The 15,198-nt window shown below is 46.5% G+C and overlaps 1 protein-coding gene across 1 annotated transcript in view; it reads right to left on the bottom strand.

Annotated features, from left to right (window-relative positions):
• Positions 1-15,198, bottom strand: part of me1 (malic enzyme 1, NADP(+)-dependent, cytosolic) — a 795,738-nt gene that overhangs the window by 409,996 nt on the left and 370,544 nt on the right. Inside the window, 3 exon segments of the mRNA XM_038799481.1 lie at positions 8,554-8,715; positions 12,994-13,038; positions 13,040-13,071. Of these exon segments, the coding sequence (XP_038655409.1) occupies positions 8,554-8,715; positions 12,994-13,038; positions 13,040-13,071 (239 nt within the window).

The raw sequence follows: 15,198 nt of genomic DNA on the forward strand, positions 1-15,198 counted from the left end.
CTATGAGTATGGGGAAAAGGCGAGCAGGATGCTGGCACACCAGCTTCGCAAACGAGATGCGGCTAGGGAGATTGGGGGAGTGAAGGAGAGGGGCGGGAAGGTAGTGCAGAAGGGGCAAGAAGTGAACGGGGTCTTCAGGGATTTTTACAAGGAGTTGTATCGGTCTGAGCCGCCGACTAGGAGAGGGGGAATGGAGGACTTCCTAAACAAATTGAGGTTCCCAAGGGTCCAGGAGGGGCTGGTAGAAGGGCTGGGGGCGCCAATAGGGCTAGAGGAGCTAGTCAAGGGAATAGGTCAGATGCAGGCGGGGAAGGCGCCGGGGCCAGATGGGTTCCCGGTGGAATTCTATAAGAAAAATGTGGACTTGGTGGGACCGGTACTGGTACGAGCCTTTAATGAGGCGCGAGAGGGGGGGGTTCTGCACCCGACAATGTCGCAGGCTCTGATCTCCCTGATATTGAAGCGGGATAAAGACCCCGTGCAGTGCGGGTCCTACAGGCCTATCTCGCTTCTGAACGTGGATGCCAAGTTGCTGGCAAAGATCCTGGCAGCTAGAATAGAGGATTGTGTGCCAGGGGTAATCCATGAGGACCAGACGGGGTTCGTGAAGGGGCGGCAGCTCAACACGAACGTGCGGAGATTGCTGAATGTAATTATGATGCCGGCAGTGGAGGGGGAGGCTGAGATAGTGGTAGCGCTGGACGCGGAGAAGGCATTCGATAGGGTGGAGTGGGAGTACCTGTGGGAGACGTTGGAACGGTTTGGGTTTGGGGAAGGGTTTATTAAGTGGGTGAAGTTGCTCTACTCGGCCCCGACGGCGAGTGTAGTGACAAACGGGAGGAGGTCGGAGTATTTCGGGCTCCACCGAGGGACCAGGCAGGGATGTCCCCTATCCCCCTTACTTTTCGCACTGGCGATTGAACCGTTGGCGATGGCACTGAGGGGTTCAGGGGGGTGGAGAGGACTGACTAGGGGAGGGGAGGAACATCGGGTATCGCTGTATGCGGATGATCTACTGCTGTACGTGGCAGACCCAGAAGGGGGAATGCCGGAGATAATGGAACTATTAGCAGAGTTTGGGGACTTTTCGGGGTACAAACTAAATTTGGGCAAAAGCGAGGTTTTTGTGATACACCCGGGGGACCAGGGAGAGGGTATTGGGAGACTCCCCTTCAAGCGAGCAGGAAAGCGCTTTAGGTACTTAGGGGTGCAGGTGGCAAGGAACTGGGGGACCCTCCACAAGTTGAACTTTTCCAGGCTGGTGGAACAGATGGAGGAGGAATTTAAGAGGTGGGACATGGTACCGCTGTCGCTGGCGGGGAGGGTGCAGTCAATCAAAATGACGGTCCTCCCAAGGTTCTTGTTTTTATTTCAGTGCTTGCCCATCTTCCTCCCTAAGGCCTTCTTCAAAAAGGTGACGAGTAGCATCATGAGCTACGTGTGGGCGCACGGCACCCCAAGGGTGAGGAGGGTCTTTCTGGAGCGGAGTAGGGACAGTGGAGGGCTGGCACTACCCAATCTCTCGGGGTATTACTGGGTGGCAAATGTGTCAATGGTGCGCAAGTGAATGATGGAAGGGGAGGGGGCAGCTTGGAAACGAATGGAGAGGGCGTCCTGTGGCAACACAAGCCTGGGGGCCCTAGTAACGGCACCGTGGCCGCTCCCCCCCACGAGGTACACCACGAGCCCGGTGGTGGCGGCCACCCTCAAGATATGGGGGCAGTGGAAGCGACACAGGGGGGAAATGGGAGGTCTGTTGGCGGCGCCAATAAGAGGGAACCATAGATTCATCCCGGGGAACATCGACGGGGGATTTCAGAGCTGGTACAGGGTGGGCATACGGCAGCTGAAGGACCTGTTTATAGAGGGGAGGTTTGCGAGCCTGGGAGGGCTGGAGGAGAAGTTTGAGCTCCCCCCGGGAAACATGTTCAGTTATTTACAAGTGAAGGCATTTGCTAGGCGGCAGGTGGAGGGGTTCCCCCTGCTCCCCAGTAGGGGGGCGAGTGATAGGGTGCTCTCGGGGGTCTGGGTCGGAGGGGGGAAGATATCAGACATCTACAAGATAATGCAGGAGGCGGAAGAAGCATCAGGGGAGGAGCTGAAAGCCAAGTGGGAAGGGGAGCTGGGAGAGCAGATAGAAGACGGGACGTGGGCGGATGCACTGGAGAAGGTCAATTCTTCCTCCTCGTGTGCGAGGCTGAGCCTCATTCAATTTAAGGTGCTGCATAGAGCTCACATGACGGGGACAAGGATGAGCCGGTTCTTTGGGGGTGAGGACAGGTGTGTCAGATGTCTGGGAAGCCCAGCGAACCATGTGCATATGTTCTGGGCATGTCCGGTGCTGGAAGGGTTCTGGAAGGGGGTGGCAAGGACGGTGTCGAAGGTGGTGGGGTCCAGGGTAAAACCAGGATGGGGGCTTGCGATCTTTGGGGTCGGGGTAGAACCGGGGGTACAGGAGGCTAGGGAGGCCGGAATACTGGCCTTTGCGTCCCTAGTGGCTCGACGAAGGATACTAATTCAATGGAAGGACGCGAGGCCTCCAAGCGTTGAAACTTGGATTAACGATATGGCTAGCTATATTCAGCTAGAAAGGATCAAATTTGCCCTGAGAGGGTCGGGGGGGGGGGGGGGCAGCAATGGTCGTGGGGGGACATGCACGACTGTAACGCGGGCAAGTCTGCTCGCTGCTCATGTCTGAAACTGTAGGCTGCCTTGTTTGCTAAGTTGTTGCTTGGGGGGGGGGGGGTGGGGGGGAGGAATGGTGCGCGCGAGAGGGCGGGCGAGGGAGGGATATTTGCCTAGAGGGATTGTGTTGTAAATAATTTAAAAATTAGTAGGGGTAAATGTCTGTATGGAAAAACTCTTTCAATAAAAATTATTTAAAAAAAAGAATCAATGAGTCACATTATCCTTTCGGATTTTGAGACACTATTGCAGAGAGCATCAACAGGGTTCTTAACAGCCAGACACAGGGAATAGCAAGTGCACTTTCACTCCGCTCCTTGGGCAGCACCTTCCAAACCCTACCATCTAGAAAGAAAAGAACAGCATATACCTGGGAACTCCACTACCACCTGGAGGTTCCCCTCCAAGTCATTCACCATCCTACTTGGAAATTTATCGCTGTTCCTTCACTGTCACTGGGTCAAATTCCAGAAATTCGCTCCCCAATAGCAACGGTGGTGTACCTACACCTCAGGGATTGCAGCGGTTCAAGGAGGCAGCTAACCACCACCTTCTCAACGGCAACTAGGGATGGGCAATAAATGTTGGCCTAACCGGCTAAGTTCACATCCCATAAAAAAAATTTTTTTAAATCTAGCAATCTGTGGTCCAACAAATTACAAGGATCTCTTAGACATGGGAGGCGGTGGCGTGGTGGTATTGTCGCTGGACTAGTGATCCAGGATAATGATTTGAAGACCCAGGTTTGAATCCCACCAAGGCAGGTAATGGAATTTATACTCAGTAAAATATCTGGAATTAAAAAGTCTAATGATGACCATGAAACCATTGTCGATTGTCGGAAAAACCCATCTGGTTCACTAATGTCCTTTAGGGAAGAATATTTGCCATCCTTACCTACATGTGACTCCAGACCCATGACTCTTAACTGTCCCCTCAAGGGCAACCAGGGATGGGCAATAAATGCTGGCACAGCCTGCGACACTCATGTCCCATGAATCAATTTTTAAAAAGGACACAGAAGATAGGCACTAAATAAGAGAATGCACTATTGAATGGCTTATTTGATAAAGTAAACTTATTTTATAGTGCCTTTTCATTTCAGCATTGTGACAGAGGAAAAATATAATGTGGGACTGTTGGTAAATGAGAAACGAGGGTTGTGTTTATTTGTACCACAATCATATGAGCTATTTATGCATAGCCTGACCAGAAAGGTGATGCGTTGGTTGCCTCCTCCATCCTTCTTCTTCCTGGCTGGCTGCAATATAACTAGCAACAAGAGCAATATCTCATGAAGGAAAGGCTGTGCTGGATATTGAAGATCATGATAAATTGTGTCAACTCTGCAGTCCAGGCAGCAGCAGAATTGTTCAAGCACCCCATTACTCTGCTCAATGGCATTTTGCATGTCAGCATGGTTCACAGGATATGAAATAAAAACAGAAATGCTTGAGCAACTCAAGCAGTCTGGCAGTATCTGTGAGAGAAACAGAGTTGATGTTGAATTCAGCTCTTTGGAACTCTCTCATTCTATTTCAGCTTTCCGGTTCTGCGGTATTTTGATTTTTTTTTTCAGTATATGAATGTCGCCCACATTTAACACTGGAGTCATAAGCTAGGTGATACAGCAGACTGACACAGTATAAAGACAACATGATCGCTGCCAGGATATTGGAATACATTAACCCTAATAACATTTCAACTGCATATGAAGGGTTGGGAACCTTTTCCAGTGAAGGTACATCTCTGAATTTACACCTGATTCCCTCAAAGTAACTAAGCGTGAAGTCAACAGCACCCGGCACCATGGGAAACCCACTATCCCATTGAAGCCACATGCTCAGTCCAACTGCTTCTACCTGAAAAGAGAATGCAATGCATTCCTCTTTATTTGCATATAGAGAATTAGTCACCTCTTTTACCTAACATTAAACTGTGAAAAGTTGGAGAAGCTCCCCACTATCCAAAATGGAGGGAACGGATACCAAGCATTTCATGGTGAAAGTCATTTTTACAGATACAGGTAGAGTACCTTTTATGTGTAAATCCAAAAACCAAACATATCCAAAAACTGTTCTTTTTTTGAACCTCATCGACTTTTAACAGATTTGTGGCCTGAGCCAACACGAGCTGAGCTGACACAAACCTCACCAACCTTCTATTATTCACTGGCACATCTCGCATTCCGATTTGTTTTATTTATTTTAGTCTGTCAGCCTCAGTGACAACAGCATGAGAAATGAGGTACTGAAACAAGAGTGGTTATGTCACTCAACAGTAAGGTCTAACAAAAACATGTCAACCCATTGTGCTGTATGGAGAAACAATGCAGTTATGCAGAGTCAATTTAATGGGCTAAAACAGGTTTATCTTAAATGCAAGGCCAGAGCCAAAAACAGTATTGTTATGACTCCTTGGGCTAGTGCATGGTTAATTCCAGCCCCACTTAACCTGGAGTTACAATACAATTGAAATTACCAATTAATTCTTAGAAAATACCTCTAGTCTCTGGTCTTGGCTCCCCCAAAAACTACAGTCACCAGGTTTGTAAATTTAAAACCAATTAGATTTTATTAACCATAATTAAATATACAGCAGATACAACTGGTTAACAATGATCCAATTTTTGGGGTTTTGGAAGACCCGGGAGTCCAGGGTGAGAAAGAGGCCGATGTTTTGGCCTTTGCTTCCCCGATAGCCCGGCGACGAATATTATTGGCATGGAAGGACTCAAAGCCCCCGAAGACTGAGTTGTGGCTTACGGACATGTCGAGTTTCCTGGGTAAGGAAAAAATTAAGTTCGCCTTGAGGGGATCTGTACAGGGGTTCGCCCGAAGGTGGCAACCATTCATTGACTTCTTTGAGGGAGAGTGAGCGTCAGCAGAGGGGGGGGTGGGGGGGAAGAGTAGAGTAGAGTAGAGTAGGAGGGATAAATTGGCGGGTAGTGCCGGTGGGAGAGGAGCGGGCTTGTGCAGTATGTTACGATTGAAGTATTGAATGTACGTGGATGTTTGATCATTTTTGCCTTTTTTGCTTTCTTTCTGTTGATGGCTGTAACTGTTCACGATGCCAAAAAACTACCTCAATAAAATAGTTTGTTAAAAAAAAAAATTATCTAATTCCTAACCTCTCCCTTTCGCAAGCCCCTACCCTCTGGGTATTTACACACACTACAGACAGACATTCAAATACAGAGAGGAAAGATGGAGTGGAAAAATAATGATGAAAGTAAAAGGAAAAGATTACTTGTTTCAGATGGTTGTCTACTTCAGTTGAAGATTTCAGTTTGAGGTCTGTAATGTTTTTCACTGTAGATTAATTCAGGTTCTCTGCAGTTCAAAAACCAGCAGATAGGCAGTATATGCAGTGGGCGGATTTCTCCGCAGGGGGCCGAATTCGTGAAGGCCGTCGTGAACTCGGCCGAGGTTCACGACGGCCTCGGAGCCCGCTCCCCACACCTAATTCACCCCCACCCAGGGGGCTAGGAGCGGGCCTCCGTCTTTCTCGGCAGCGACCTCGTTGCGCCGAGAATGACGCGAGTCCAGCGCATTTGTGAAGTCAACCTCGCATGCGCGGGTTGCCGGTTCCAACCCGCGCATGCGTGGATGACTTCATCGCGCAGACGGCACGAACCCGCGCATGCGCGGTGGCCGACTTTCTCCTCAACCGCCCGGCAAGACGTGGCGGCTTGATCTTGCTGGGTGGTGGAGGGGAAAGAGTGCGTCCGTTTTGGACGCTGGCCCGATGATCGGTGGGCACCGATCGCGGGCCTGTCCCCTCCCGAGCACAGTCGTGGTGCTCCCGTCCCAATCGGGCCCCTAGATGCCCCAAACGGGCATCTGACGCCCGTTTCACGAATGCAGAGACCAGGTGTGGTTGCTGCCGTGTTTAAACGGGCTTGAAGGGCCGGCCGCTCGGCCCATCGGGCTCGGAGAATCGCCGTTCACCGTGAAAAACGGCGAGCGGCGAATTTTCCGAGCCGGTTGGGGGAATCGCGGGGGCCGCCAGCGGGGCGTAACAAATGTCGGGGGGCCCTCCCGCGATTCTCCCAGGCCGCGTTGCGAGCAGGGAATTCCGCCTAGTTTTTCTAGAGACAGCGTGCAAGAGCGAGAGAGCTAGCCTGACAGACTGAACTGCTGCTTTCAGCATCCAGGAACTGACTAACACTTCTTGCGTCCTCTGAAACATCCCATTCGGATAAGACCCAATCATCGCGTGTAACCGGGCAGAATACAGCCTTTGGCCAATTCACTGCCCACCAGTCAGCCAATTGAACCAATTCCCTCCGACCCTCCGATCTCTCAATGCCAAAAGGTCTGAATTCTCCTGTTCAAGAGCAAGCACAGTATGCTATTTTGAAATTTTTTAGTTCATCACTTAAAAGGTACATGTCCATTAATAATCCTATTATTGCCACAAGTAGGCTTACATTAACACTGCAATGAAAGGGCAGCACGGTGGCGCAGTGGGTTAGCTCTGCAGCATCACAGCACCAAGGTCCCAGGCTCGATCCCGGCTCTGGGTCACTGTCTGTGTGGAGTTTGCATATTTTCCCCGTGTTTGCATGGGTTTCGCCGCCACAACCCAAAAGGTGTGCAGGCTAGGTGGATTGGCCACGCTAAATCGACCCTTAATTGGAAAAAAATGAATTGGGAACACTAAATTTGTTTTAAAAAACACTGCACTGAAGTTACCGTGAAAATCCCCTAGCTGCGACATTCGGACGCCTGTACGGGTACACAGTGGGAAAATTCAAAATGTCCAATTCACCTAACAAGCACATTTTTTGGGACGTGTGGGAGGAAACCGGAGCACCTGGAAGCAACCCACGCAGACACGGGGAGAACGTGCAGACTCTGCACAGACAGTGACCCAAGTGTCAATCAAAACCAGGACCATGGCGCTGTGAAGCAACAATGCTAACCACTGTGCTACCACCCATGGGTCAAAAATTATAACTGCAAAGTAAAATAAATGGGAAATAAGGAAATCAACAGGAGGGGCTCTTAGAGTGTGGATAAAGAAGGGGCTCATCTCGGTGGAACCTTTCCTAGCTTGGCGTGGAGTCCGCTCTGCCCAAGACCACAGGAAACTACAAAATGTTATGAATGTAGCCCAGTCCATCACGCAAACCAGCCTCCCATCCACTGACTGTCTACAATTCCCGCTGCCTTGGAAAGGCAGTCAGCATAATTAAGGACGCCCTCGCACCCCGGACATACTCTCTTCCACCTTCTTCTGTCAGGAAACAGATACCAAAGTTTGAGGTCACGTACCAACCGACTCAAGAACAGCTTCTTCTCTACTGCCATCAGACTTTTGAATGGACCTACCTCGTATTAAGTTGATCTTTTCTCTACACCTTGCTATAACTGTAACATTATATTCTGCAGTCTCTCCTTCCTTCCCTATGTACGGTATGCATTGTTTGTACAGCATGCAAGAAACAATACTTTTTACTGTATACTAATACATGTGACAATAATAAATCAAATCAAATTAAAGACAGAGACATTGTTGCTGAAATTGGGTATGAGTGACCTGGTCAGTCACACTGAAGTCCCACAGAAAGAGGATGACAGCAAATCGACCAACGGGGACAAATTCTGGCAAGCAGGGACACTAAGCATCGTGTGTATATATACTATTACTTAGTTGTGCAATAAAGGTGTACTACATATAGTGGAAACAGGATCCAAGTTGTTTATTGTCACTGTTATCCAAAGTAAAGGTCCGAACACTTAGATCTAGTAAAGGTCCGACAGCACATCCATTATCTTATGTAGATGAAAGGATTCCGACAGTGATAAAAGTAAAGTCCGACATGTAACCTTGTAAATTCTTAAGATAAGTCATTTTCTTTACCTCATTATCAGTGCCAACGTCTAGCATCACCGGTAAACATAGTTGAGGATTTATCCCAACGCATGCTGTGTAGAGTGCTAGCTTACCCACTGGAATGCCCATTCCATAACTCCCAAGGTCACCAAGACCCAGGATACGTTCGCCATCTGTGATGACAACAGCCTGGTTGGGGGGGGTGGAAGAAAGAGTGGGTTAGAGACAGCAGAAACAAGATTTATATGACATAAGGTATTAAATTACATGAATACCGAATTCCCAATCTGAGCCAAATGGTTATATTGTTGCTGCTGCTTTTGAAATGAAAAAAATGAAATGAAAATCACTTATTATCACAAGTAGGCTTCAAATGAAGTTACTGTGAAAAGCACCTAGTCACGACTAGATATTTGACAACTTGTTCATCCATTCAGGCAATCATGCTTTTACTGTTGTTCTACGGAAGGTTGATTATGAGGATGGAAAAGTAAACAAGTACATCGATTCTGCAGTGGTGTTTGCCAAAACTCTGGCATCAGAATCCATTGGAATTGGATCAAAACTATCTTTTTTTTGTAAAACATTTTATTAAGGTATTTATAATTTTATAATAATAACAGTAAACAATACAAATATAAACATAGCGCATAAACCATCTCCACCCCTAAAAAATTCCACCAACCCTGAACAGAAAATAGCCTAGCCCCCTCCCCCCCACTTTTTCTTATTGCCTCTGCTGACATTTAGTTTTCTCCGAAGAAGTCGACGAACGGCTGCCACCACCGGACGAACCCTAGCATTGACCCTCTTAAGGCAAACTTAATTTTCTCAAGTCTGAGAAATCCCAGCCAAGTCGCTAATCCAGTTCACTGATTTTGGGGGCTTCGAGTCAGTCCTTGCTAACAATATCCGTCTCCGAGCTACCAAGGAGGCAAAGGCCAAGACGTCAGCCTCTCTCGTCCCCTGGAATCACGGATCTTCCAATACTTCAAAAATCGCCACCTCTGGACTCGGCACCACCCTTGTTTTTAGCATCGTGGACGTGACCTCTGCAAATTCCTGTCAGAATCCCCCAAGCTTCAGACATGCCCAGAACATATAGACATGGTTTGCTTGCCTCTCGCACACCTGTCCCAAAAAACTTGCTCATCCAGGCCACCATCATGTGTGCCCGGTGAACGACCTTAGCTTGTATCAGGCTGAGCCTGGCACATGATGAGGACATGTGGACTCTTTTCCTGAGAATTCCAATGGTGACTTGTGGGTTGGGCAACATGGTAGCACAGTGGTTAGCACTGTTGCTTTACAGCGCCAGGGTCCCAGGTTCGATTCCCGGCTTGGGTCACTGTCTGTGCGGAGTCTGCATATTCTCCCTGCACGTGTCTGCGTGGGATTTCTCCGGGTGCTCCGGTTTCCTCTCACAAATCCCAAAAGACGTGCTAGTTAGGTGAATCGGACATTCTGAATTCTCCCTCTGTATACCCGAACAGACACCAGAATATGGCGACCAGGGGATTCTCACAATAACTTCATTGCAGTGTTTTTTTAAATTTAGAATACCCAATTAATTTTTTCACCTACCCTGTACATCTTTGGGTTGTCGGAGCGAAACCCACGGAAACACGGGAGAATGTGCAAACTCCACACGGACAGTGACCCAGAGCTGGGATCGAACCTCGGACCTCATCATCGTGATGCAGCAATGTTAACCACTGTGCCACCGCGCTGCCTTTCATTGCAGCTTATTTGTGATAAATAAGCTTATATGTGACACTGATAAAGATTATCAAGATTATGATAACTCAGAATCTCAGAGTCAAGCTTGGGAAAGGGGTAGGAATTCAATTAGCAATTCAACTTGCAAAATCCTTTCCCCTTGCAAAGTTTTAATTATTGACTCAAGTGAAAAATAACTTGTAATTTTTATTGCAAATGGAGTTGTTGAACCCCGAGGTTAATTTCCTTTGATGCACATCAGTCAGCACAAATCTATGGAAAGAAGTGTTTGTGGTACTCACATATATCAGTCGCTTTTGATGCCAAATATACAATCAAAATCCATATGAATTTTTGGCTATTACACATAGTTTAATAGATTAAACACCCTGCTTCTGATTCAAATTTAATTTAGGAGTAAGTAATTACAGTCATTCATGACAGTGGATTTCTGTGCACATTAAACTATAAAGTTATCAGATTTCAATGCCAATTGAATTGCTTCAGCATTCCCCTTGTTGCCCGTCTTTCCTGCCAACTCATGCAGATTTATAGTTCCACGGGGTTCAGCAGCCCTCTTGTATCTCATATTAGGACAATAAGGGTAATTTTAAAGGATTTATATTTGTATTGTTAAATATTAGAAATAAGGTATGGTTTTAAGTGGACTTAATGTTTCTGTGCATGGAAGAGTAAAACCTATAGTTGGAAACATGTTTGTCCAGCAAGGATGTGTGTGTGGGGGCTGGTTTCAATTCCAACTGTGATTCTATTGTATTTGGAGAGGGCTACTGAGTGAAGAATAAATAAAAGGCATTAGCATGTGAGTGTTAATTAGCAAATGGGGCATTGTAAGGTAGAGGAGTTTTCACATTTTAGTTCTAGCCTTACTAGAAGAAAAGCCATATTATGAAATAATGGTTAAGAAAACAGATGCTGGAAAGCTAAACCCAGCTAGTTAAGTAAACAAGAGAAATGAAGAGAGGTTTCCAAGAAGTTTGGAGTTAACAGAACAGAGGAAATGGGAAACCAGAACAGATTACTACTCAGAAAAGTCAGAGATGAAAAGATGTTGCATCCTGAGGGGCTAACAAGATACCTGCAGCAGTGTTAAGCTTTGTGAGAAATTGCTTTGCTTTAGAGAACATTATTTGAAATAATTGTGGCAATCAGTGACTGGACCTCAGAGTTATGTAAAAGTCTTTAAGACACAAGGAACCTGAAGTGAGAGGTGTGAAGCCCAAAAGCATAATTTTAAAGAACATTTGAAAGTGGGACTTTTGTCGACAGAAATTACTCGCGTGAAAGCCTGAGATCAGCGAGACAAGGTGGTACACAGTATAAGAATCATCTGGGGGCATTTGAGGAGAAATTCACAGATATTGGGCGCAGTCTACTGGCCACGTCCCGCCAGGATTGAGGCACGACGTGGCCAGTAGATGCCGGGGGAGGCCTCACCCAGGATTCCCGATGGCCGTTACACTTCGCGAGATCTAACCAGTTTAGGAACACTCAGCCTTGCTGCTGCCAGATCTGATGACCACCGGCATCTACAAACCTCGCTGAGGAGACCACAGCTGGATGTCGTTCAGTACTGGTCCCCAGAAACGGCAACCTGGCAAAACAGCACTTGGAATGGGTGGTCAACCTCCAGGCAGGATGGTCCTGTGGCACTGCTGGTGCCATCTTGGCACCTTGACACTGCCAGCCTGGCACCCTGGCAGTGCCACTCTATTTATTTCAGTTAAATCGCGTCCATTCACTTGGGATCAGAGGACTGCGTCTTACCACAGCCATCTTGTGTGCTTGAAAAGGACCTTTTGTGTTCATGGAACTATTGTAGCTTAAGATGTACTTTGTAATGCATGTTAATTTTAAAATCTGTGTGTATTTGTTAAACTAAAGGGGAGTAAAGGAGTGTTTTATAATATGCAACCTTTTCATGGTTAATAAATATTTCTTTCTTGCTGTTAAAACTAATTAGTGGTCTGGTTACTCTGTTCCTCCACATTTTATAACAAAAAGTAAATATTACGGTCGTTTGAGCCAGGGTTCTATTCGAGGGTCTTTCTGTTCAGTTATGACAGCAACTGGAATCGTAACACTCATCTGAATGACTTCCTAGGCTCATACTTCAAAGGTAATAACCCTTAGCAGGCTATAGAAAAACTGCCCCACCTTGAACTTAATCCTGACCTTCACAATCACTGGAATGAGATCAGGATGAGGAATCCTGGCTGATTTTTAATTTACCTAGCGCAGAAGATACTGAAGTTCGGTTATCCACCACAATTCTGTTATTGATCGATTAGTTAGGCTCAGGCAAAAAAATCAAACATACTATTAATTCAATCTTTTCAGGAAACAGATCTGCCCTTATCCTGCTCCTCCTCAATTTTGTAATTTCTCATCAACTAAACTGTGCCGAAAACACGTATGGCGCAGTATTTGGCAATTCCAGTGCTTGGCAGCACAGAAGACCGAGTATCTCCGCACCAGGGTCAATGAGCAGACAAGCCACCCTGCTTGTGCGAATTTGCACTAAGTGGATTAGTAAATGTGATTTGTGAGCAGATTTCCTTGCCTATCTTTAAGGCCTTGTGTGTAAGCATTCTCTGGGCAAACTAGCAAGGAACAAATAAGCCAAATGCTCAACATGTTTAAAATTTAATGTTGTTTCAAAAATAATGCATTTTGAGATGTTAAAATAGACACAGAGTTAGTGGGCACAGTCCAATTCAAACATACCTGAATATCATTCTCAGGCCAGGATTTTAGTAGTGTAGCAATGTTGTCCTCGGTCGTGGATAGTAATAAAATAGACCCCTGAGAATATAAAAATGATTTTGTTACATGGCTTTCATTAAAATTGGATCACAATTTAAATAGCAAACCTCTTAAATAGAGTAAAGTCAATCCCAAGAGATGAAGACTTCACCACTTTGGATTAGTATGCCATGTACAGAAAACGTTGCCACGTTGAAATTCAAGTTATTAGTTTTGATCATTGAAGTATTGTAGGTCCAAAATAACAGTACTATAAACTAACTTGGTCCTTTACAACAACATCATATTTTACAGTGTCTATGAAGTACCATCAGACAATATTCTACACTAATTTGTAAAACGTGTTCTACACTAATATTGTAAGACATGTAAGGTTTGTAGGCAAATCCGAATGATACAATTTGTGAAAGTAATTTATTTTTCTAATCAACAAGGAGATACAATCTGGCAGGAACAATAAAATGTGAACAGAGATCAAAAAGCGGAGGAGGATCTGGGAGAAGTCGGCTCGCTCAATTGAGGAAAGGGATCGCAGGATTCCTAACGGCGAGTTCTTGAAGCACAGGGACACAATTAAGCTGGAAATGATGTAGACAGTGAAAGCAGCGATGGCAGATGTCCTGGCTCCCCTTCAAGGAGGCGCTGGAAAAACAGAGTAGTGTTTTAGAGGTGCAGGGACTCGAAAAGGCGGCGACCAAACAAGGGGAACGAAACGCCTCATTAGACGCGGAGGGTAGCAAGGTTTGGTGGCAACCCAGGGAACACTCGAGGGAAAGTGGAGGACCAGGATGAACTGATTACACCACCAGAAACCTCCACATTGTGGGCCCGTCAGAGGACATTGAGGGCAGAAAACCCACGGAGTATGTGGCTCAGATCAACGAGAAACTTCCCCAAGTCCCTAGAAACAGACATGGCCCACAAGTCACTCCGGCTGAGCCAAAAACAGAGGAGCAGCCACGTACAATCATTGTCAAGCTACACAGGTTCCAAGATAAAGAGCGGATCCTGAACTGAGTAAGACACACAAGGTCCTGTAACTGGGAAGGGCATTCCATCCACATGTATCAGGACATGGGACAGACCTGGCCAAACACGGAGCTGAATTTAATATAGCAAAGGCAGTCTTGTACAAGGCATAGTTTGGGATGTGTACCCAGAAACGAAAGGGGAAAATGCTGGAAAATCTCAGCAAGTCTGGCCAGCATCTGTAGGGAGAGAAAAGAGCTAACGTTTCGAGTCCGATGACTCTTTGTCAAAGCTAACAGACAGAGAAAGTGGGAAATATTATACTGTGGAGTGAGAATGAAAGATGAGTCATAGTCACAGAAACCCAGGGAAACCGGGTGCTAATGGCCACAGATACCAAGGGGAAAGAGTGTTAATGGCAGTCCCCTGAGAGGACAAAATATGTGAAAGGTCAAACAGCAGGGAAAGTAACATCAGAGGATGAACTGTAGGTGTGGGGGGAGGGGAAGAAGGAAGCAAAGAGGAGAAAGGTGCAGGAAAGGAGGATAAGATTGGGGGGGGGGGGAATTAAATGTATATTAAGAAAGAAATGGTAAAAGACAGTTAAAATGAAATGAAAACAAATGGGTCGAGGTGGGGCTGATCATCTGAAGTTGTTGAATTCGACGTTCAGGTCGGAAGGCTAAATGTGCCTAACCGGAAGATGAGATGTTGTTCCTCCAGTTTGCGTTACCCTTCACTGGATGAGCACAGTAAGAAGTCTTACAACACCAGGTTAAAGTCCAACAGGTTTGTTTCAAACACGGACTTTCGGAGCACTGCTCCTTCCTCAGGTGAATGGAGAGGTATGTTCCAGAAACATTTAGATAGACAAAGTCAGAGATGCCGGACAATGCTTGGAATGCGACCATTAGCAGGTAATCAAATCGTTACAGATGCAGAGGAGAGGGATAATCCCAGGTTTAAAGAGGTGTGAATTGTCTCAAACCAGGACAGTTGGTAGGATTTTGCAAGTCCAGGTGGTGGGGGGGTGAATGTAATGCGACATGAATCCAAGATCCCGGTTGAGGCCGCACTCATGTGTGCGGAACTTAGCTATAAGTTTTTGCTCGGCAATTCTGCGTTGTCGCGTGTCCTGAAGGCCGCCTTGGAGAACGCTTACCCGGAGATCAGAGGTTGAATTACCTTGACTGCTGA

The sequence above is a fragment of the Scyliorhinus canicula genome, chromosome 6, assembly GCF_902713615.1.
Source record: "Scyliorhinus canicula chromosome 6, sScyCan1.1, whole genome shotgun sequence".
NCBI lineage: Eukaryota > Metazoa > Chordata > Chondrichthyes > Carcharhiniformes > Scyliorhinidae > Scyliorhinus > Scyliorhinus canicula.